This window comes from Hoplias malabaricus, chromosome 4 (assembly GCF_029633855.1).
Source record: "Hoplias malabaricus isolate fHopMal1 chromosome 4, fHopMal1.hap1, whole genome shotgun sequence".
NCBI lineage: Eukaryota > Metazoa > Chordata > Actinopteri > Characiformes > Erythrinidae > Hoplias > Hoplias malabaricus.
This window is the reverse complement of record NC_089803.1, coordinates 53,373,167-53,397,553: the sequence shown is the minus strand read 5'-3', so window position 1 is coordinate 53,397,553 and position 24,387 is coordinate 53,373,167. Positions and strand designations below refer to the sequence as shown.

The window sequence follows — 24,387 nt, the reverse complement described above, 5'->3', positions numbered from 1 at the left end:
GACAGGACACGTTTGACCTTTAACAATAATCTCAATACATACACCAACAATGTCAGAGTACTGTCTGATAATGCACTGTCCAATGATTCTGACACTAGGACAATCCACAAATTGTAAAAACACAGAATTTCACATCACAGAGCATGCATATGGTGTTTCGTTCAGGAGTCACCCTTTCCATGAAATGACACAAACTTTAACAAAGTAAAATATAATACTTAAGGCACTGGTGTAGCACTTGCTCTATAACAACCACAAACCATCACAAACCCAGGCCAAAAAACACATTTCTGAATGTGCATGAAGAAGTAAATCTGTTGTGCATTTTATACAATACAGAAATTCCAGAGGTTCACTATGGAAACACAATATAAGTTCTTAATAAATAAGTTGAAAGATATGGTTGTTTGTATGCCACCCAGCAGACCTGTTGAAACTGTGGGTCTAAGTATTTGTAGACATAGTGCAGGTGGAATGTGAGATTGAAAATTGTATGTATAAATATAAACACCACTGCCATAAAACTGTATTTATTTTCTTATGGTATGGTTCTTTAAATTGATGGTTAAAAGAACCTTTTAGACAAGTGACCATTTTATAAGGGGTCACTGAAGTGTAAGGTTTGTGTGGGAGGTATCTGTATTGTGTGCTATACCAGTGCTTCAATAATATTTCGAGAGATGTACATCAATTCTGAATAAGCCACACTAATCAGAGCTAAATCCAGACAAAGAGGGCACACTTCATGCTTTTGAACAAAACAACACATAGCAAGTTTAGTGCATCTACTTTAAACCATTACAGAACAGTTTTGCTAACGCTTAACTGTAAGTCATCATTCATAATTTTACATGACACCTACCTAAATAACCTTTCTGCACAAGAGACATAAACATACATAATAACACATTCTAGGCTGAATTTGACTAAAAAAAGCCCAATGACAATTGATGCCTGCTAGAAGCCATTATATTTATATTAATTTACCAAAGGCATGTGTAGATGTCATGCAGCCATATGAATAATGATAGTAATGTTTAACCAAATTCTCAAACATCGCTGTAAAACATTGCAAAAGCAGAAAACTTCTTTCATTGGCTTATGCTGAGGGTTAAAGGAGCAAACAGTCACATTTACATCTAAGTACTTACAGAAATATTCATAAAATGAATTTAGTTATTATCTATTATTATTATTTGTCTTACAAAGTCTCAATTTAGCTAAAGAATCTTCATTTTTGTACCGTAGTGTGTATTCCATATAGTGGGTCCCCCACATGGGGGAGTCATATTTATATAGATATAGAGAATCTAATACATATTGGCTGTTGCATGACATAAGATTGGTGTAAAAAAAGACTGAATACTCCTTTACGTAGACGCACTTGGAAAGTAGCAGCATTTACTGACACTTTCTACAGCTGCATGCTTAAAGCATAGGGCATGCACGGAAAGACATACTGCCACAGCACAGAGTTAGTTTATACATTAAAAGATGTACAGGGCAAAGACATGATGCAAACTATTTAATACTGACCAGCTGACCACACCTTGTGGGTGAATACTGACCTCACTGTTGATATCTGCCCCAGCATCCAGCAGCATCTGTACCATGGCTTCGTCTCCACGTACACATGCATACATGAGTGGGGTCATTCCCTACACACACACACACACACACAGGAGGCAGAGTTACAAAGAATCAATGCATATCTCTGGTGACTGAGAACACAAAGCAGATAGCACAGCAAGGGCCATTACTTTTAAAACACAGTAGATATTTAAACACAGGCTTCTGAAACTTAAGCTTCTCTGTGGGAGGTAAAACAGATCTGATCAGCTTGAATTAAATCTGCAGTGAATATCAATTATGTCCAAATTGCCATTCATTGCTAGTAGATAGATTCCATTATGCGCTTTTCACTTTACCAAAGTTAAAAGACCTTTAAGGACACTAAACTTTAGCAGAGTTCAAATGGAACAGGGTAATTACAGTGTTAAAAGTCTCATATTGTGGACAACTTTATTGATCTTGCAACTTGTCAATATTTTGTGTCTGATTTACACAAAATAGCGTGGGCAGACTTACATACATCCTTCACTTGTAGACATGTATATTCCTTGAATGCAGGGTGTTACAGTGTTCATTGAAAGTGTTATAGAGAGAAATATTGATTCAAAATATTCTTGACATGTAAAACATGTTTACAAGGTAGACGATTTGAAATATAAGAGATAGTCAATAGGGGGTCCTTCTAAACCGACAACAAGAAACATCAAATCTCTAGCTGACAACATTCCACTATCAAGGACAAGCTCAGATCACTAAAAAATTCTGCTTTAGTTTTCACTGAAGTTTTCACTGTTTACTGCCTTATTATGAGAGGATCTGTACAGCAATGTGCGACGTCACAATGTAACAGTGTAAACAGAATTTGGTTCCAATAATGTAATATTATCCTGTCAGACACGCACAAACATGCACACAATTACACACACGCACACACGCACGCACACACAAACTGTTCTTGTCTACTGTCTGGCATTTTTACATCTGTGTATAATCTAGTATCTCAGTATCAACCTGTCTCAATCACTTTGAATATGAATACCTACTGCACACTTCACCATGCAGGAAAACAACATGGATCATGAGCTGGATTGCTTCAGCACCATAACTGACAAACTATGCCAATGCTGTGTAGCATGTCTCAGACTTCAAATACCTGTAACACTTCACAATAACTACATATACATGAAACCCACATGGCATATTCATGGCATAAACAGTGCAGTAACACTGACGCCCTGTAATGAACTGGTGCTCTGTTCAGAATATGCTTTTGAACACAGCCAAAGGATCTGAGCAGGTTTATGACCCTGATCAAGAGGAAGTGATTACTAAAATGAACAAATGAATAAGCACAGTAAAACTTTATTACAATTCCATAAACATACTGTGACATAATTAATTAAACACTATATCTATAAATTACTATAAACTGTCATGGTGCAAAAACACTGTCAGTTATACAGTAGAAAGATTTAATCCAGAATCATCCAACATTAGCATATGACCTCACCAATGTCTACATGGAGGAATTAGAGAACTAATGCTCTTGTGGCTAAATGCAATTAAATCCTCACAATGTTCCTATTTTTAGGCTAAAAACTTTCTAGAAGAATAAGGAATTTTACTGCAGCACAGGGAGAGAAACTATTGCTGGGTCCAAAACTGTGCCCCATTCACTATATAGTGAACTATTCTGGGTTCTACCATTTTAAAGTAGTGTCCGAAATCATAGTGGACAATTGTTAGTGCACACAAACAGTCCCACAATTCACTGCAAAAAAGTAGTGCACACTGCCACATAACAGATTACCCATAATCCACTGCATTGTTTTACCTTTATAGGTACCTTTAGTGCCAATAATGTATGTCTACCATATCTTTTTGTCTAAGAGTGTACCCTCCTGAATTCACTTCACTGTAATAGTACACTATACAGGGAATAGTGACTAGGGAACCATTTAGGACACAGGACATGAAACTCTTTATCTTCATATAAGAAGAAATGCTGTGGGGAAGAGATGTCTACAAAAGTTTGGCCATATAATATGAATTGATATGAGGTCATGAATATGGTTTGGTAAGATATGGTTCATTAAAAATGAGTTACAATGATTTGGACACACAATGGATTCTCTAATGATTCCATAAACAAATATTACTCGAAAGATATACTATGGACACAGAGAGTGACAGGATTCCAAAGAAAAATGGAAATAAAGCACCTTATGACCTTATGAAGTTCAGCCGAAGAGATGGCATGGGTTACAGATCTCTGTTAGACTCATGAGTGGTAAAAAAACAAAAATAATAAATAATATATATATATATCCAACATAGAGAGGTTCAGAGGAATCAGTATTTTCTTAGAGTCTCTGCTCCTCTCTCCAGGGCTCCCTAATTGAACTTCAGAAGAGCTGCTGTCAGAGGAGGAGGAATGAGATTTGAATTGTGCAGCTGCATAGCCAAGACCACTCTGCATATTAATGTAGAGCGTAAATATATTTAGTGTACGCCACAATCTTCATTAGAAGTTCTGGGTTCTGGTGGCAAACATGCTACCATTGATTCAACACAGAACTGGGAAACCAATTTCTGAAAATGAATTAGATATAAGACAAAAGGAAAGAATAAATATAATTGGAGGGATGTTGTATATGAACAGATATAGGTGTCTCTTTCACCTTCAATACAATGATGTTTTAATGCAGCCATTATAAACCAGTCAAAATATCAAAATTTACTCCTTGCCATTGCACATTTGATCCACATATCATATACACTGAACATCCACTGAATTAGGAAGACCTCTTTGTACTCATTGTCAATTATATCAGCTCCACTGACCATACTGGAGCACTTCAAAGTTATACAATACAAGACCACCACCGAGCAGGTATGTCCAGCCAACAGTGTCCTGTGTTTACTGATGAAGGACTAGAGGATGACCAACACAAACTGTGCAGCAACTGATCAGCTACTGTCTATGACTTTACATCTACAAGGTGGATCAAAAAGGTAGGTATGTCTAATAGTGGACAGTGAGTAGGCAGAGTCTTTAAAAAATCTAGCAGCACTGATGTGTCTGATCCACTTGTACTGGTGCAATATATATTAACATGCCATCACCACATCATTGTCACTGCAGTGCTTAGTCTTATACACCACCTAAGTAATACCTGTCCTGTGGTGGACCGTGGGGAAACAAGGAGAAATAGGAAGGAAACAATGTATCCAGCTACAATTACAATCTGTTGTTGTAACACTACAAAAGGCACATATATGGTCTGTGGAACTGATAAAATGAACAAAGAATGAAGACAAATGAGGTAATTTTCAATGATTTTGCTTTTGCATATATAATAGCTGCCTTAACATATTCCTTTTTGGTATGCTCTAAAGCAGAGTTTTTGGTTGTGGTCAATTGCAAATTTTGAATTTCTTATAACTGCAATATCCCTCAGACACATACATCGCTATCTCTTTCACATTATTGTGATTAAATTCTTCCAATTGCACACTTAATTGTCGTGAGCACCGCACACATTCTCAGATATATCATGTTAAAATTACATACCAGAATGGGTACAGACAATGTATACAACATTTCTTGGATATACGTAGCCCTCTCCGAGACATAATTAACTTATAAAACGTTTAGTAAATCAGGAAGTGTAATGAGATTTAAAGAATGAAAGCTAATAAAAAGTTTGCACTCCACACGGTGACTAAAATTGCCATACAATGGCATCCAACAAATCATGTAATTTTCTCCAATTTCTGCCTTGCTAGAGCTTCCTAAGTCAGCTGTAGGTCCTGCTATTTTGCAATGAAAAAACATATGATAAATGATTGTAATGTCTTCCTTTGCATTATTACAGTGCTCTATTGGTGTAAGTAAAAAATGCTATGCAAATCCCTATTGATTAACATATAGTCAGTTCCATAATTCTGAAAATACCTAATGCTAAATGAAATAAAGTGTAAACATGAAAGATCCACACTTGAGCAGTTCTTCACACTTCTCACCTGTTCACTCATGCTGTTAATGCCGTCCGGTCCAAGCAAATTGACCGCTTGCTTGACCAGATCAGTGCGGCCGCAGTTGAGCATACGGAAGCCCAGGTCCTGCAGAAATTTAGCCTCTGTGGAGGCTGCGTCTAGTTTCCGTGTGGCACAGAAGCAGTCGTCTGCTCTGAAAAGACACAAGCACAACTACATTAAAAAATTTACTACTTGGGTTGTTTGCACCATGAACCAAATATATATCAGCATTAATTTTACCTGCATTTTATGTTGAGATAACGACGTTTTCATGCCCTTTTAAAGTCATCACTTTTTTTTAATTAGTAGGAGGTAAAATCTTCTTGTCTTTGAATGGGATTAGGTGGAGCATGATTTTATCCTACTAGTAGGAGCATTTCTATTAGCCCACTCACCATTAAAAAGTGATATAATGTAATATAAATGTAAAGAACACCAAAATATGCAGATAAAAGGACAAAATTTTAATTTATGAAAGTTTGTCCAAACAGCAACAGTATGAATATGCAAAAAAATATACAGTAATAAATACAATAAAAGTATGTATGTATGTATGTATTATTGATGATTTTCTGAATAAAATCACAATACAAGGAAAGACAATGTTGATTAATGGTTTTCCATAATAACATTTTTTTCCATACTTCACATCATGATAATCTGTGCTAATGTAACTAAACGTGTTTCATAATAACTAAATCAAAACTTCATTTGCATGCACAAATTACAACTACTTAATATAGGCCTTGACAGTTATGGTTATGAATGGGACTCCAATTTTAATTAGATATTAATACAGATTACAAACAGCCTGCTTTGTTTTCTATAGACCCATTTAACAGAAAAAGCAGCAGCTCTAATCTTTCTCTAGTACTTAATGGCCTGTATGAACCATAATAGCCCCACTTAAAGGGCAGCTGTGCTCCAGACAGTAATACTGATTTCAAGCCAGCTACGCTTTCATGGCAATAGAGGAAAGAGCTGCCCTAAAGCAAATGATTCTTTGTTTGGCTAGATTACCCACATTTGTCAACCTAACAGCATTCATGCAAAAGTAGCATAAGGCATTGACAGAGATCTCAAAAGTTTGCACCAAATAGCTAAAACTCTTTAAAGAGATTACTTATTTATAAAGTTTTATGCTTTGTTGTATTGCCTGTTATACAATACTTGACCAATACATGTGAACAACCCTTTTAATTGATGTGTTTGACCAATTCAGCTCCAGTCTATTGGTAAAATGTGCCTAAAATACAGCACATAGCCAGACAATCTTCATAAGTAAACACCTCTGACAAGTTTAGCTGAACAATTTAAGTATGATAAGGTGAGTGACAAGATGATTGTGTTAGGATCTTAGGATGTGGCAAAAAAGACAGCAGCATCAGTCACAAAATCAGGAAAGAAGCAGATTCATGGAACTTAAAAAGGCCACATCACATCTCGAGATAGAAGGTGAATGATGAACAGTTTTATTTGTGAGCAGGAAGAGGAAGCACAGCACGCAACAGCAGCAACAAACAAAAAACAAGGCCCATGGCTTCTTTGGGAACATGGCAAGAGTAGTGGGCAATGGATGCAATTTTTTTCCATCTGTGCCACATTCGACATCCTTTCAATTCGTCCTTGGACAGTGGGCATGTGAAAACTATAGTTGCAAATTATGTGCAGGGTTTGAAGAATATTTTATCAGCATGTTTGTCAGGCTAGTTTGTCACAGGGTGGATCTACAGGGAGACATATTCAAGTATTGTAAGCCTAAGGTATTAGCGTGTTTATTTCGATAGTAAACATTTAGAGGTTAATGTCTTGCCAAATAGTGCTAATGAAATAACAGGTATGTTTTTATATGAGGGGGGGGGACATACCAGAGAGTGAATGCAGGCTATAAATATCCATAGATGTTTTGAAACACTAGATTGGAAATTTCTAGTAGATGTAAATAACCCCACCCCCCAGTCCCAGAGGGACCAAACATCGTGTTGTAGTCTGAAAGTAAACAGTTTGTTTAACAGAGTTAACAATTCCATCTGAGAATGCAGTAGATGAAGATTTTGAAAGGAAGAAACTGAAGTAAGCAGATTTGGTGGCAGAGGTGAGATAACATTTTCCTAAAAGGATTCGCTCCTCTGCCTTACCATGCATATGAACTTGAGTGACATGGCATTCTTAATCAATAGGGTTTAATATGATGTCAGCCCCCATTTGCAGCTATAACAGCTTCCACTTTTCTGGGACGGTTTTCCACAAGGTTTAGGAGGGTGTTTATGGGAATTTTTGACCATTCCTCCAGAAGCCCATTTGTGATGTCTGACACTGACATTGAATGAGTAGGCCACTCTAATTCATCCCAAAGGTATTCTATTAGGTTGAGGTCAAGTTCTTCCACACCAAACTCAATCGTCTATGTCTTTTTGGATCATGCTTTTTGCACTGGTGCAGTCTTTTTGGAACAGGTAGTGGCCATCCCCAAACTGTTCCCACAAAGTTGGGAGCATGAAAGTGTTCATAATCTCTTGGTATACTGATAGATTAAGAGTTTCTTTCGCTATCCAAGTCTGACTCCTGAAAAATAACCCCACACCATAATCCCTTCTCCACCAAACTTTAAACTATGCACAATGCAGACAAGTGCGGTTCTCCTGGCAACCACCAAACCCAGATTTGTCCTTCGGATGGCTAGAAGGAGCAACGTGATTGGTCACTCCAGGTCCAGTGACAGCATGCTTTACACTACTGCATCCAACATGTTGCATTGCCATTCTTTTACACGTTTTTAGAAGAAGAGATTTGAAAACAAGTAAAAAAACTTTAAAATCCTAAAAGTTGCAGACAGCCTTCTTTCAGAACGGCAGTGATATGAGCTCATGATTTTTGTTAGGATTCAGTCTACTGTGTTGCAAGAGCTGTAAAAGATTTAGCTTTCTTAGAACACCCAGTTAAAAGGGCATTAATCAATCCTGCTAGTAACAAATGCATGAGCAGGTTTCTCTGCAGCACTTTGGAGAAAATGCCTCACATTAGTAGTTTTTCTCAAGTGATAAACAGCTTCAATGACTGCATTTACATACAGACCCAAACAGCTCAGTATCTAATATTACTACAAGGTTTTGTACTTCAGTTTTGGTGAACAAAGGGTAGGAGCTGACTTTCTAACAGCTACAGAAGCCTCAGACTATAATGCCCAATGCTAAGTGTCAGCTATTGGGAAAAAAGCCCAACAGCATTGTACCTAACTCTACAGGAATATGGTCCTGCAATATTTCAGCTTCAGCCTGGAGATGAATAGTTTTAAACAGGCAATCTATTTCATACCTAGTAGACCTTCACTGAGCCTTCACCAGTTAAATTTACATTTGCCGCACTTATCAGATACTCTTAACCACAGCAAATATGCTAAAGACGAAGTGCTAAAGTAACTGTTCTCTTATTCAGAGAATACATGCCACTGAAATACACACAGCTACAGAAGTCAGTGCTGGAGGACAGAAATACAAAATAAACAGTGCAAGTGTAATACCAATTTAAGATATTTCAAGAAAGTTCAAAATGTTTTGATAAATGCAGGATTATTAATTAATTCATTTATTCATTCATTGCCTGTAACCGCTTATCCAGTTCAGGGTCGTGGTGGGTCCGGAGCCTACCTGGAATCACTGGGCAAAAGGCAGGAAGACAGCCTGGAGGGGACGCCAGTCATTCACAGGGCGACACACACTCACACATTCAGACATACACTCACACCTATGGACACTTTTGAGTTGCCATACCATCTACCAGTGTTTTTGGACTATGGGAGATTTCTGCAGTTCTAAGCAATACCATAGTCTCAGTTTTTATTCATTATTGGTGGGTGAAGCATCCCAATGATTTTGAAGCTATAATTTTATGTTACAAATACTACCTAATGTTCCTTTTATACATACATATTTATATACAAATGTTAATATTATAGTAAATGTATTTACTCATATTAAATTATAAACATATAAACATATATTTACATTGAAATACAGTGTAATAATAGAAAAAAAGTCTTCAGAAATCACTATTTTCTGCCTCAGGAGATCACCCTGGCTCATTCTAGAGCTCTGAATCCCTGTGAGGTGGGCAGTGTGCGGAGGGGGGAGTTGATTGTTGCTGTAGTTTATTTGAGAAAAAACTAGTTGTAGACCACCTGTAGTCATTTTAATGCAGTCCAGATTAATTAGTTTCATCACTGAGAAGATGTGTAAAACAGATCATTAGAAACATCCTCCTGAAAAACTCATATATAATAGAGCTTTCAAATGTGCAGTGTCATTTTTTAGTTGAATGACTTAAACAAATTGCTAAACTCTGTGTTAGACTTGGCATCACATAAGCCACATTTAGTCCCACCCAGCTCAAATTCAGCAGAAGAAAATGGCAGAAAAACTGATTTAAACATCTCTCAACAGATAAAATTCTACACCAGAGGTCTTCAATTCAGAACTTTGGTCCAGGTTTCAGGCCAGGATTTAAAAATGGCTGACAGGTATGACACTGTACATAGTCAGGTGCATTTACAGCTGCATTTAGTGTGTCAGTCCAAATGGCAATTGAAAAAATCTGGCCTAATTAAAAGCTCTGCCCTATATCATTTACTCCCTGCCACTTCAGAACACATTTTTCATAATGATCATAGTTAGAAGAGAAGAGTGACGATGGAAGGACAGTGGGTTTAAATCTAATGCAAGCAGCTACTGGAAACCAGCGGATGGAACACTTTATTCCTACATTTGTGCCCTCACCTCTGAATATAGCTTTTGTTTTTCATCAGGTATAACAGGACAGGTTTGGCCATAGATGACCAACTGGACCTACACATTCCTAAGCTTCTTAGGCTTTGTAATTATATGCTAAAATGATTATCACAGAGGCATAAAGCTCTGATAAGGAAATACAGGTTTTGAAGGTGTAGACTTGGCATTCACGATTCAGTACGGTTTCAGACACTGCTATAATTCAGAACTGGAGCTTTATCTTCTTCTTCTTCTTCTTATTCATTCGGCTGCTCCCATCCGACGTCACCACAGCAGACCAACCGCGAGTCGCACACCGATCTGGCACAGTTTTTTTTAGAACTGGAGCTTTGTAAAGTATTTAATTTAGCTTTTTATTGTCTTGCACGTACCATAGAGAATAACTGTTTTTTCACACCTTATGACTGGAAGTTAAATTAACTTCCACACTAAACAAATGACAGGCAGTAACCTTTGTTCTTTATTCCCTCATAGTCTCTCAATTTATCAGTGTAAGCCACAAATTCTAAATAGCACATATATATCTGGTATTCTTGTTCAGTGTGTGTGTTTGTAAAGTTTTCTTTTTTTACATTTAAAAGGTTCTTCACACTCACACCTCTTTAAGGAACCAAAAGTGGTTCTATTATGGCATTGTTCAAGAACCCTTTGTTGAACCTTTATTTTTAAGAGTGTTTTGTCCCACTTTCACTATATCTTTTAAACATTTCTTGAACTCTGCATATAATACTGAATATTCTGACAAAAATGAAAAATGGATGTACTAATGACTATTTTGACTGGACATTAAATAAATGAAGGGTGATGTTTGACTTTGGCACAATACTTTCATTGTAAATACACATAATACGTATATCAATAACTAAAGTATCTGAACTGAACCCCAGTCTGTTGTGTGGAAGGCATTGGTGTTACATACAATGCTACATCAACCATGTCTATGGTATGCAACTGCGTTCATGGCTTACTTGAGCTGGCGCGGCTCACAGTCCACTCCAGGAAGCAGCAGCCTAGCAGCCTGTCTGACATCATCGCTGTCCACTGAGAAACTGCGCCTGTGCTCTGTGTGTGCTACAGCTACTCGAATCCACTCCATCAGGGGAGGCATCACGATGAAAGGCCTACAGGAAGAACACACACACACACTCACACAGTAAGTAAAATGTCCACCTCATACACCTGTGTCACACTCAGTAAAAAATAATGTTACTTAACACTTCAGCTGGACTGCATATATATTATGGTATACCCATTGCTGATACACATGTTCCATTGTGCATGTACAGCTTGTAGAATCTTTATAGAAAAGCATGAAATGGGATGCTTTGAAACAGCTGTACATGAGCCTAAGCAGCTGAAAAAAAAAGCTATTGCCCAATGCAAAATTTGGCTAGAGTTGTATAAGGACATCTGTTGGAGCAATTAGGAAATTAGATGGATTTACATCACAGTTACACTGCTCCAAAGCCAACTACTGGGAAGCTTTATACCCTTCTTACACACTACTGGAATTTGGTAGAGTAGCTTTAACCTCATTTTGTCTGCTTGGGAGTGTCCCATTCCAATGGTGGATTCTTGTCTATGAAAGCTAAACATCAATGAGGGCAGAAACTAGCACTGTGCACTCATTGGAAAAAGTGCTTGGACCAAATGTTTGGACATACACTGATCAGCCACAACATTATGAATGCACCCTTGTTTCTACATTCATTGTCCAGCTCAGCTCCACTGACCATACAGGAGCTCTTTGTAGTTCTACAATTCCAGACAGTGGTCCATATGTTGCTCTGCACATTATGTCCCCCCACACCATTTGCACCAAGATTTTTTTACAAAAAATTTTTACACCAAGCCCCACCACCCTACAGCCCCAGGACATGCCAACCCTGACTATATATTTAATCCTTGCTATTAATATTTTTTAAAGGGGACATATACGATTGTGGGGAGACTCTGTTATCTGGTTTGTGTACGTTCAGAAACTCTGAGTCTATAAAGGTGGAATGGTATGTCTGAGAAATTAATTTACTCTTGTTTGTACATGGCTGAAGTTTGACTTTGTCCGTATGATTTAATGCACTTTTTGAATTACCACAGAAACTCATTTGTAACTCCGGTTGTTTAGTTTTGTAGCACGTTTGGGAATGAAGTTAGCCATCTCCTGAATTCTGAGATATTTCTACCATAAGTAATTAAAAACAGCAAAATTAAGTCAATATTACTCTGCTATGGGGCAGAAATAGAGCAATATCTTCATCTCAGTTTGTACACTTTCAATGATCATGAATGTTGCCTTTATTTGATAAGGAGTTGGATATTCCGGAGCATACCTGGAATCAATGTGCACAAGGCAGGAACACACTCTGAATGGATGGGGCACCAATATATCACAGGGCACCAAACACTAACACATTCCCTCACACTTTTTGACACTTTTGTCCTTATTCAGTTCACTTACTATGTATTGGAGGAAACTGTAGCACATGGATGAAACCCAAACAGACATAAGGAGAAAACACCAAATTCCTCATAAACCTAAAGCAGGGTTCAAACCCACAACCCCAAGCCCCTGGAGCTGTGTAATGTAATATCGACACTATCACCTGCCCTGCTAATGCTAATATTTTTATAAAATACCTGCAGTTTGAATTTTATATGATGGACACATTAATTTAAAATCACAATAACGATACAATGTGTGATATTTCAAAATACCCCACCCCCCCAAAAAAAAAAACAAAACAAAACAAAACAAAAAAACAAAAAAATACCAATACGTTTGTGAAATACTTTGAAAATGAGTTGCCTTGCTGGTAAAGAGACAAACAAACAAACAACAGACAAATGAAAACAAGAACTACATGGTTTCATGTGAAGGCTGTTAGACTGAACAACGAGCACTGGCATACTAAAGCATCACCACTCCAACAGTAAACTAGCAAAAACCAACATAGACCAGCATTAAACTCATGATGGTCTGTGCTTGTTTTTTGCAGCATGAAAAAGTTTCTATTTTTTTCAGTAAAGAAAATCAAACTGAAAGTACATCTTTTAAATGGGACATATTATTCAAAACTCAGATTTTGAGTGCTTTTGTATTTCCACTTGAGACTCTGCTGCTCTTAAAAACATTTCAAGTGTGAAAAAAACATCCATCCATTTTCTGTGAGTCAGTTGAAAGAATTTGGTGTCAGAAATCATATGCTTCTACGAGCCGTTTGGTTGGCTCCCTTAATGTAACGTCACAGTAGGGAAATTTGCATGCATCCACCCTGACATTTGTGAAGGCCCTATACGCTCACTATGCATATTGCATGTGACCCGCAAATTAACAAAGACCCCCCTCATCTCAAGATAGGGAGAGTTTGTGTATAATCAGAAGATGAAGAGAAACTATCTTTCAGGAAATGAAAAGAGGAAAAAAAGACTTCACAAGACAGCGGGAACAGCAATTAGGTAAACATGTGACTGTTCTTCTCGAGGTAGGATTGTTAATAAATATATAATCTACATACATATCTATGGGAATATATTTAGAGGTATCGTGCACTGAGCAGCTGCTCTCCACGACCTTAAAAGCCTCTTAGTGCCACAGTGTCATGAACTAAACTTTGAAGCTGAAAATATGCTGATGTTTACATACTGTCTTCCATCCATCCATCCATTATCTGTAACCGCTTATCCAATTTAGGGTCACGGGGGGTCCAGAGCCTACCTGGAATCATCGGGCGCAAGGCTGGAATACACCCTGGAGGGGACGCCAGTCCTTCACAGGGCAACACAGACACACACACATTCACTCACACACTCACACCTACGGACACTTTCGAGTCGCCAATCCACCTGTAACATGTGTTTTTGGACTGTGGGAGGAAACCGGAGCACCCGGAGGAAACCCACGCGGACACGGGGAGAACACACCAACTCCTCACAGACAGTCACCCGGAGCTGGAATTGAACCCACAACCTCCAGGCCCCTGGAGCTGTGTGACTGCGACACTACCTGCTGCGCCACCCTGCCGCCCACATACTGTCTTGTTCTCTATGAAACTTGTCCAAACACACCAGTACAGTCTAAAATTTGCTCACTATTTTCTACCACCTTATAAAATGAAGTAGTTATTTCCAAGTGCTAAGTTCAGTTTAATTTTCACCTTAAATGCTGCCGCTATATTCACACAATCACACTAACATAGTGTAAACATAAACATAAAAAGTGAAGTAGTTAAAGGCACCTGGACAAAACTACTGGTCCATTTAATGTGAAAAAATTGCAAGCTGTAGAATAAACAACTAGGTTTGCTTCTTTTTTTAAATTAATGATTAAATACTGAATTATTTAAACTTTCTGCCCCATATCGGGGCTGGTCACAACTACCCAGAACCACCATAGAGCAGGTATGATTTGGGTGTTGGACCATTCTCTGTGCTGGAGTGACACTGATGTGGTGGGGGTGGGTTAGTGTGTGTTGCAAATATATGAGTAGATTAGACATAGCAGCTTCTGCAGGAATTTTTAAACATGGTGTCCACTCTGTTGTCTACACCCACCTCGTTGGACCACTTTGCAGAACCAAAGACAGCAGTTGATCAGCAATCATCTGTTGCTGGATGCTGCCCATGGGATGCTGTTGGCTCTATATTTTTTTGGTTGGTAAGCCAAATTCTAACTCCTCTGTGGTTAGAACCACCACCCCCCCCACCCATACACACACACCACCACGACTGACATATGCTGATTACTTGTAATGAAGCTTACAATGTTGTTATCTGTGTTCTGACTCTGGCAGCATAGAAAGATAACAGTAAACACTCCGGCGGGATTACTATTGCTACTAATTACCAGCACTAAGCTGCCTCTAATTAGCATAGCTAAGAATCTGCTGAATATGAAAGGCAGCTTTGCCTGTGTGTCAGAGGTCTTCCATCAGAATGAGAGAGATGCAGATACAAGCTGTTTATAAGCAGCTCTTATTTTAACACATGACTCTGTTGCAGTGACAACACAGAAAAGATTGGAGATGGAACAAATAAGGCCTGTTCAGCTCCATTGTTTCCAGTCACAGAGAAATAATTTCCAGTGCATTTATTTGACCTCACTGCTGTAGAGGTATCTGATTAGACAATTTATGCAAACATTGTTCAGAACTCCAGCTGATTTTGCTTTTGATTGAAGTGAAAATGAGTGTAAGTTGTGATGATAATAAACATTTTCCTTGAATAATAGCTTTGGGGGCTCATCCTTGAAAAAATATTTTGTAGAATCAAAGATTCTTATCAAAGAGTGTTGGAGGCTAGTATGTGTCCAGGTGCTGATAACAAAACTATGTTCAAGCATACAACACACACACACACACACACACACACACACACACACTGTAGAAATAATGACTAATGTAGCTAATTAATGGTACACCTACACCTAATCCTAACCCCGACCTTAACACCAGTAACCAAAAATAATCATTCCGTTTTTCACATGGATGTACAGGCCTATGTAAATAAGCATTAAAAATTGTGATGACAACCAAAAATGTCCTTGCAATATAACAAAATGTGACATGCTCCTATCATTCCAAGGACACAGAGACATTTGCACACCCACATTTGTCTCAATACCATTTCAGAGAGAGGGACATGTCCCGAGAGTCCATATGTTCCATATATGTACTTTCACTAAATGTCAAAATTGAGGGGTCAGCTCTTGTAATGCTTCTCTCTAAATTGTAGTTTTCCTTATTGTCTAACCAAAATGAGCTACCACTTTAAAATATAAGACATATCGGAAGCTTGGAGATATTAAGAAAGATGATCAAGTTTAAAAATAAAGCTGTGTGTGTTTTAAATGTGACAAAATAGTAAAAAAGTGACCGTAACAAAACAGTAATAAACACTGCATAAAGAGACTTGATATGGTAAAAACTAGACACCTCACCCTTGCACCAATTTCACAGCCATTTATTTGATTTCTCTACAGAACCCTATGTTTATTTACACCATGCTTGCTGGTTGGGCCATTCTTACTTCTCTTGCTCTACTCTCAAATGCAAGAGTCATTTCTTTGACTAAGAAGCCTCAGAGAGTGGGGCCTGACTTTAAATGAGTGACTTTGAGATTTGAAATGTAAAAGTCATTAAATGACATGTAGAATGATTTCATATCGAAAACCCAGAGACATGTGTCACTAAATGAAAGTCCTAAAGTGTAACCATAGCAACAACACAACAATAAAAGTGTGTCAAATGTATTGAGAGTGGGTCTTGTGAGCTGTTTGTTCCATGTTAGCGAAGGAGTGTGAAACACTAAGGAAAGAATGGAGCTAATCTACTGAACTGGGAAAACAGTCAGTATTTGTTGGCTGTGTGTATCTCACTATTAAGGCAAGACACTGTTTAAAACTAGATTTTGAAAAAAAATGTTAGGTTATTTTATGATGCACATTGCAAACCCAGGTATATTATTCATGAGAAAGTTTGCTCTCTCTCTCTCTCTCTATATATATATATATATCCGCATGTGAGTTGGGGTCTTTAATGGGCTAGTTGTTCACGTTTTGTTTTCCCTGTACACGATGGGCCTCACTCTCCACCTACTCATTGCAGAGAATGCACTATGAGATTGTTGATCCATTGAATTCCCCATGCTGTACACACCCAGTGGTGGTTAAAAGCATGCAATGTGCTGCACACACACACACACACACACAATAAGGCTATATAAATCCCTCAGTCAGAATGAGCACTGATGGAGACACTAGGGCTGCTTAAAGTAATCTGAACACAGAAAAAATAAATCACTTCAAAACGCTTCAAAACAAACCTGCAATGTTGTCTTCAATCCAATGCATTTTCAATGACCTGTGTTTTTTATGGCTGAGCTTTCATACAATCAAAACAGCTTTCCACCCAGGACACCTACCCACCAGAGGACAGCCCGCCAAAAGAATCTGAGCCCCACCAAAAACAAACCACAAAAACCCTCCTCAACTTCTCCTCTGCGTGAATACCTCTCTGCTCCCCACCCTACACAGCAATGTCTGTGCACTTGGGCCAGGGCAGAATCCAGAGACATGTTTCTTTAACCCTTCAACTCTGGAGTTAGAAAGAGAGCCATCTGGATGGAGAAGAAATAGTTCAGTCAGACTTGGTCTGTTAAAGGGGAAGTAAAGGGAGTTTCCCTTTTTCAGACATAGGGAAGAAAATAGGTCTAGAGAAGAATATCATTGTGTAATTTGCTGAGAGATGAGGGACTTGAAAGAATGTGCATGTCCAATACATGTCCAAATGGCTTGTAAACAAAGATTTAAAAGACAAAATAAATGCTTACACACTCTTTTGTGTGCATGTGAATAAATGTCTGTATTTGTGTAAGCCTAGATATGGACTGGCACTCGATCCTGAATGAACTGGGTTCAAGTGTCCAGTGCAATCTTCCAGATGGACAGTTGTTCCTGGTTGAGGGTACATTGTGCGCAGTTGGTTGGCACTTCTCACCAGTGTGTGTGCTGAATGTTAAACAGAATAATATATATATATATATATATATATATATATATATATATATATATATATATATATATATATATATATATATATATATATATATATATATATATATAGTGTCTGTGTGGGTTTCCTTTGGTTGGTCAGATTTCATCCAACAATCCATAAACAAATGCTGGTATGGTGGTAGATTACCTATGCAAAGGTGTCTACAGGTGTGAGTTTATGAGTGACTGGGTGAGTGTGTATGGGTGAGAGAGTGTCATGGACTGGCACCTTGTCGTGTTCCTGCTTGTGCCCAATTATTCATGGTAAGCTTTGGACCCACCGTAACACCAAAGAGGATAATGTGATTGCTGAAGAATGAATGAATGAATAAGGTCATAATACCTGAAATCTAATGGTTAAAGTCTCCTAGTATTAGGTTGTGGAGCAGTGGAACTGCACAGTGATGGAACACCATTTAATATAGGTGGGCGATACCGGGAGTTTTGGTATCGAACCAATACAAAGTAAATACAGGGCCAGTATCGCCGATATCAATACCGATACCGAAAGTCTTTGCCATATGCAGCTGTAGAAGCAAAAGACGAGAGCAGGGGGGTGGCTGTTACTCGCAACTTCACGAAGGGGGGGGGGGGGGGGGGGGGGCTCCTCTCCTTGCAACGTGACTACGCAAGGGGAGGGTACTCTGCGCTGCCTCGCACACAGACTTTAACGGCAGAGCAGTGGGACAGGAAAAAGGCATGAGTATCGATCTTTTTCCACGAGTATTGGTCAATACTAATACCAGCGTTGGTATCAATATCATCGATATTTGGATCGATCCGCCCACCTCTACCATTTAATACATCTGGGATAATTTGGAATGAATTGGTACCGTTATCCAGGACTAATGATCCAAAAACTGAATATCACCTCACTAATTCTCTTGTAGATGTATGCGATCAAATCTTCACAACAGTGAGGTTTTACAACTGAAGTTGTTTCTTATGTGAAAGGGACTAAGCTCCTTGTTAAAGCGGATGTTTAAGAGTGCGGGGAAACGCTGTACTCAGTGTTTTGTTTATTTTCAGAAGCTCCATGTCTTTTCAGGTAGAATGGTATGTTTGAGGAGAAAAAGCCTGTCTCTAAATATTTATTCACTGTTTGAATTACCACAAAAACTCATTGTAACTTGGGTTGTGTAGTTTAGTAGCACTTTCTGAAATGCAGTTTGCTGTCTTGTAAATTTGGAGACATCCGAAACAGCAAAAATAAGTCAATATTACCCAACTATGGAGCAGGAATAGAGCACTATCTTCATATCAATTTGTGCTTTCAAATGTTTGGATACTCTCCATTGTATAAAAAATCCAGATACTTCTCCTATGAGCAGAGAGAGAGGGAAAGACTAACATACCAGACTAAGGCTGTTTGTTTTTTACCCATTTACTCACACTAGCGTTTCATAAAGTCATTAGATGGTTTTGAAGAGCTAGCAAATGTTGAGTAAATATTCTCAGAGTTTTATACATAAAAAAGTGTTTTTGATTAAAATCATGAACATCACCTTTAAGACCCTTCATAATGTAGGAAACATTGGATGAGTATTTGTGTACACATATAGCGTATCTCCATGATGGAATATTGCAAGATATAGAATTTATTTTTCAACAAGTAATCTGTCTCTGCGTGCATGCAGCTTAGATCTGCTCCAAAGGTTCAGAAACATCTGACAAACTCTTTCACTCTCTGAAATAAAACTACAGTTCGACACACAGGTATTTGTGCTGATTTCATCAAGACAGAAGCCTGAGACCTAGAGAGATAGAGAGAGTCCTGAGAAATGACAGCGGCGAAGGAATGAAAGAGGAAAAGGGTGAGCATGAGTGTGTATCCTCCATGTATTCTAGCAGACGTAGACCTCTGGGATAGGTTGAGAAAATGTCATTGAGCACATCAACAAGGGCTCAACCAACCAATCTGATAGTTTTCATTGGATCTAACCTCTCTGCGTCTCTCTATTTCCATCTCCCTTTATTTGTTTCTAATCTTCTGTTCTTTTTTGCGTTTTGTTCCTCTTTCACCACCATTTGGCCAAATGTAGGTCATCATTTCAGCCCCTTGTTTCCTCATCAGAGTCTCACTGCTCATTTCCATTCCTGTCCTCACTTGACTCACGTTTGGCTTTTCCTAGATGTGAGCCCTTTCTCATTTATGTCTTACTTCTTTTTCTCTCTTTTTCTCCTTTTTTCCCCTCTTCTTTCTTCTGGCCTACTCTCCCTCTGGAATGGGTTATCCTCAGCCAAAGTGAGCCATGAGGAAAATAGAGTAGCTAAAACCCAGGGGACTCAGCCAACTCTCTGCTAGGCCTTTACTGACAGGCAGGGTCTGGGTTTCTGGAGGGGTCCTTGAAGGTGCTTTTTTAATATCACGTCTGAGTGAAATTCAGCCGTCCAGAGGGGTCCTGCTGAGTCTGTCAAACCGGGGTGAAAACTAACCCCAAACTTTCCATTAGCACCTCCTCTTCTTCAGTGCTCAGCAGCAGGAGGCTGAAGTCTTGGCTGCTCACTCACTGTGTTAAAACCTCATCATTAGGGACCTGTAGCTGTCTTCACAAACACGTCTCTAGAAGTAAAATGTTATGAAATGTGCTTTTTAAAATTCTAATGCAAACTGTTGCTTTTTAAATCTTCTACTATTCAAAAGATATAGAAAATTAGGATACATAGGCAGCCCATTCATTTTGTCTTTATATATATATATAAATATTTACTCATCAACCTTCACACACACATGAAATTGAGTGACATCCCCTTTTTTTAATCCAAAGGGGTCCAAATATGATGTTTACAGCTATAACAGCTTCAACTCTTTTAGGAAGGCTTTCCACAAGGTTTAGGAATGTGTTTATGGGAATATTTTGTCTATTCTCTTCACCACATTTGTGAGGTCAGACAGAAGGCCTAGCTTGCAGTCTCCGCCCTAATTTATTCCAAAGGTGTTCTATCAGGTTAAGGACAGGACAATCAAGTTCTTCCACACCAAACACCCTTATCCATGTCTTTATGGACCTTGCTTTGTGCACTGGTGCGCAGCCATGTTGGAACAGGAAGAGGCCTTCCACAAACCCTTCCCATAAATTTGGGAACACGCAATTTTCTCTTGGTAGGCCGAAGAATTAATTAAGAATTCCTTTCACTGGAATTAAGGGGCCAAGCCCAAAAAAAAAAAAAAAAAAAAAACACACCATAATCCCCCCTCCAGCAAACCTTAAACTTGGCACAATACGGTCAGACAAGTACCGTTCTCCTGGCAACCACCAAACCCAGACTCGTCTATCAGACTGCCAGTTGGAGAAGTGTGACTTGTCACTCCAGAAAGTGTCATCTCCACTGCTCTAGAGTCCAGTGGTGGCATGTTTTACACCACTGCATCTGATGCTTGCATTGCACTTGGTGATGTAAGGCTCGGATGCAGCTGCTCAGCCATGGAATCCCATTCCATGAAACTCTCTTCGCACTGTTCTTGAGCTAATCTGAAGGTCACATTATGTTTGAAGGTCTGTAGCGACTGACTCTCCAGAAAGTTGGCAACCTCTGCACACTATGCATTTCAGGATCCGACGACCCAACTCTGTCATTTTATGTGGCCTATCACTTAATGGCTGAGTTGCTGTCATTTCCGATTGCCTCCACCACTGACACTTGACTTTGCAATATTTAATAACGAAGAAATTTCACGACTGGACTTGCACAGGTGGCATCCTACCACACTACCACTCTGGAATTCACTGAGCTCCTAAGAGTGACCCATTCATTAACAAATGGTTGTAGAAGCAGTCTGCATGCCTAGGTGTTTGCTTTTATACACCTGTGGCCATGGAATTCAATGTGTATGATGGGTGAGTGAATACTTTTGTCAATATACTGTAAATAGATAAATAAATAATGTTTAGTAATTTCACTAATTTCACTCACTGAGCTTCTGACCACTAGTGGCACTCTTTTGCTAAATCCAGGCAAAATGCCTGTTACATACACAAATAGAATTTCAGAAATAGCACTTCAAACTGTTGTGGGAGAATGTTAGACAGGAGTATGACAAAAAAGTCCTGTCATCTTAGGCTTGTGGTTAAAGTTATGTCTGTGGTAGTGTGCACAATCTATGAAGTTTTGTTCGTTATTATAGTTTGCACCATGTCCCACTCAAAGGCCTATTTGACCTTCATGATGAGTTGGATGTAATCTGAGTGTATTGAGAGAATTTTTAAGTGTGAAATACAGAAAAGATTCAGGTTCATTTTGATTTATTGACTACACTAAACTAATGAGGCTAAGTTTGGACACCAACAATTACCCCAGAGGGTAGGTAGAAAATGGAATAAATTCAGACCTAACACTTTTCTCATCCCACTCAAATCACATCCAGCTCTTCATTAAAAACCCTGTCTAGTGAAAATGAATTTTTTTAACCTTGTTAACATGTCTGTGCAGTGTTGTTTATGTGTTAGTATATGTATCAAGCGTAAAATCAGCAGTTAACACAGTGCCTGAACATTTCCCTTTAAAATGAACTGTTCCACAGTTTTAAATTGGCGAATCAATCCTGTCAACTTGCAGACTGGGGCTTTAAGTGGAGATAGAGGTGTGGTCTAATTGCATATTCATAGATCCTCACATAGTTAAAGAATATGATAATTTAGAGTTGCTATCTATTTAAAGCAATATATTTTCTTGAATATAGCTTCTAGATATGTCATTTAAATGTACAGAAAAGATATGCTAGGAGTCTAATACATGACCAGAGGGGGCTTCAAGGCTGTTCATAGTTGTATGTGTGATTTAATATGAGCTATAAAAATAAACTGAATTTCATAGATACAGTAATTGATGAAGACATAATTAAGACCTGTATGATGTTTGTGGGGGACTAGAGAAGTTCATTTGTTAATTAATTCATTCATTCATTGTCTGTAACTGCTTAGCCACTTGTCCAGTTGGGTCCTGAGCCAACCCGGAGTCACTGGGCACTAGGTGGGAACACACCCTGGAGGGGGCACCAGTCCTTCACAGGGCGACACACACTCACACATTCACTCTCACACCTATGGACGCTTTTGAGTAATCAATCCACCTACCAACCTGTGTTTTTGGATCGTGGGAGGAAACCAGAGCTCCTGGAGGAAACCCACGTGGACACAGGGAGAACACACCAAACCTCCCAGAGTGGGACTTGAACCCACAATCCCAGGACTCTGGAGCTGTGTAACAGTGACACTACCTACTGTGCCACCGTGTCACACTTTTAGGGAAGTTGAGTGAGTTTATTTATTAAAAACAAACAAACAAACAAAAAAAAACTCCTGGCCTCATAACTCCTATGATCTCAAATCATGTACTACAATACAAAACCCATTTGGTTGATATGTTACATTTGTTGTAAGTGGCAAATAATGAAAATAAGATTCCAATGAATTTCATTAATAAACAAAGGACTTTGTTTATAGAATAGCACTCATTTTTAGAAATAAGAATGAGACTCCTCCCCAAAACAAAACACTAAAATTAAGCTTTTTTTTCAGGACCATTTTGCCCCTGCTTTACCATGAACCTACTAAACTTTTTAATTCTCCTCATTGTCTGTTTTTCTTTTTCCTGTCTCTCTCATGCTTTGAGATGTCCTGCTGCTCTCCAGGTGTTGCCCTGATCCAGCCCCTGACCCTGTATGTCCTGTACAAGATCCTTGCCTTGTCTCACCTAGAGTATCATGCTTGGCCATGCATGGATGCTGTTTTATCTCAAATTAGCTCTGCAACTGCTTTTACCTCCCACAGAATCACTGACCACCTCCTCCTTCCTCAGACTCATATAGCACTAATATTTTATCTTCACATTACTATAACCCAATTATCTGTAATCAGTTCACTTTTACTTCTGTTTTGTTATCTGTTGTGCTCTCCGGTGTTGACCCGAGGAGGATGGGTTCCTATGTTTGAGTTTTGGTTCCTTCCAAGGTTTCTTCTTCGTGTGCTGAGGGAGTTTTTCCTTGCCTCTGTTGCCCCTGGCTTGCTCATAGGAGGCTTGGACCAAGATCTCTGTAAAGTTGCTTTGTGACAACTTTCTGTTGTGCAAAACGCTATATTAATAAAATTTGATTGATTGATTGATGTATGCTCTTAACATACATCAGTCAGACTCCTTGAAATCAGTCTAAAATATCTTTTTCATAGTAGATTCTGATGCAATTTATCAAAATTACAGCAACACACTACCATATTGATTAACCTTAACATATCTTCTTCATCTTACAACAGCCTCCCACCTTTCTTAGACTAAAAAAAGTGAGAAATAAGCCTCTAAAGCTATAACATCTAATGTCAGCTAAGATACTGCAATCAAGATATTGAGCCAATGGGATTAATGCTTTTTTAAGGGAATATCTGAGAACTTCTTTTTTGTTAAACTCCAGTTCTTGAACAAAGAAGAACATTCTCATTGTTTTAA

At 38.6% G+C, this 24,387-nt stretch overlaps 1 protein-coding gene across 2 annotated transcripts in view; it reads right to left on the bottom strand.

The window, feature by feature from the left end:
- Positions 1 to 24,387, bottom strand: part of btbd11a (BTB (POZ) domain containing 11a) — a 297,866-nt gene that overhangs the window by 21,141 nt on the left and 252,338 nt on the right. For both annotated transcript variants that reach the window (XM_066668357.1, XM_066668356.1), the window contains exons 4-6: positions 11,366 to 11,518; positions 5,599 to 5,764; positions 1,569 to 1,658 (exon numbers count right to left, since the gene is read on the bottom strand). In XM_066668357.1, coding sequence (XP_066524454.1) covers positions 1,569 to 1,658; positions 5,599 to 5,764; positions 11,366 to 11,518 — 409 coding nt within the window. The remainder of the gene's footprint in view (positions 1 to 1,568; positions 1,659 to 5,598; positions 5,765 to 11,365; positions 11,519 to 24,387) is intronic.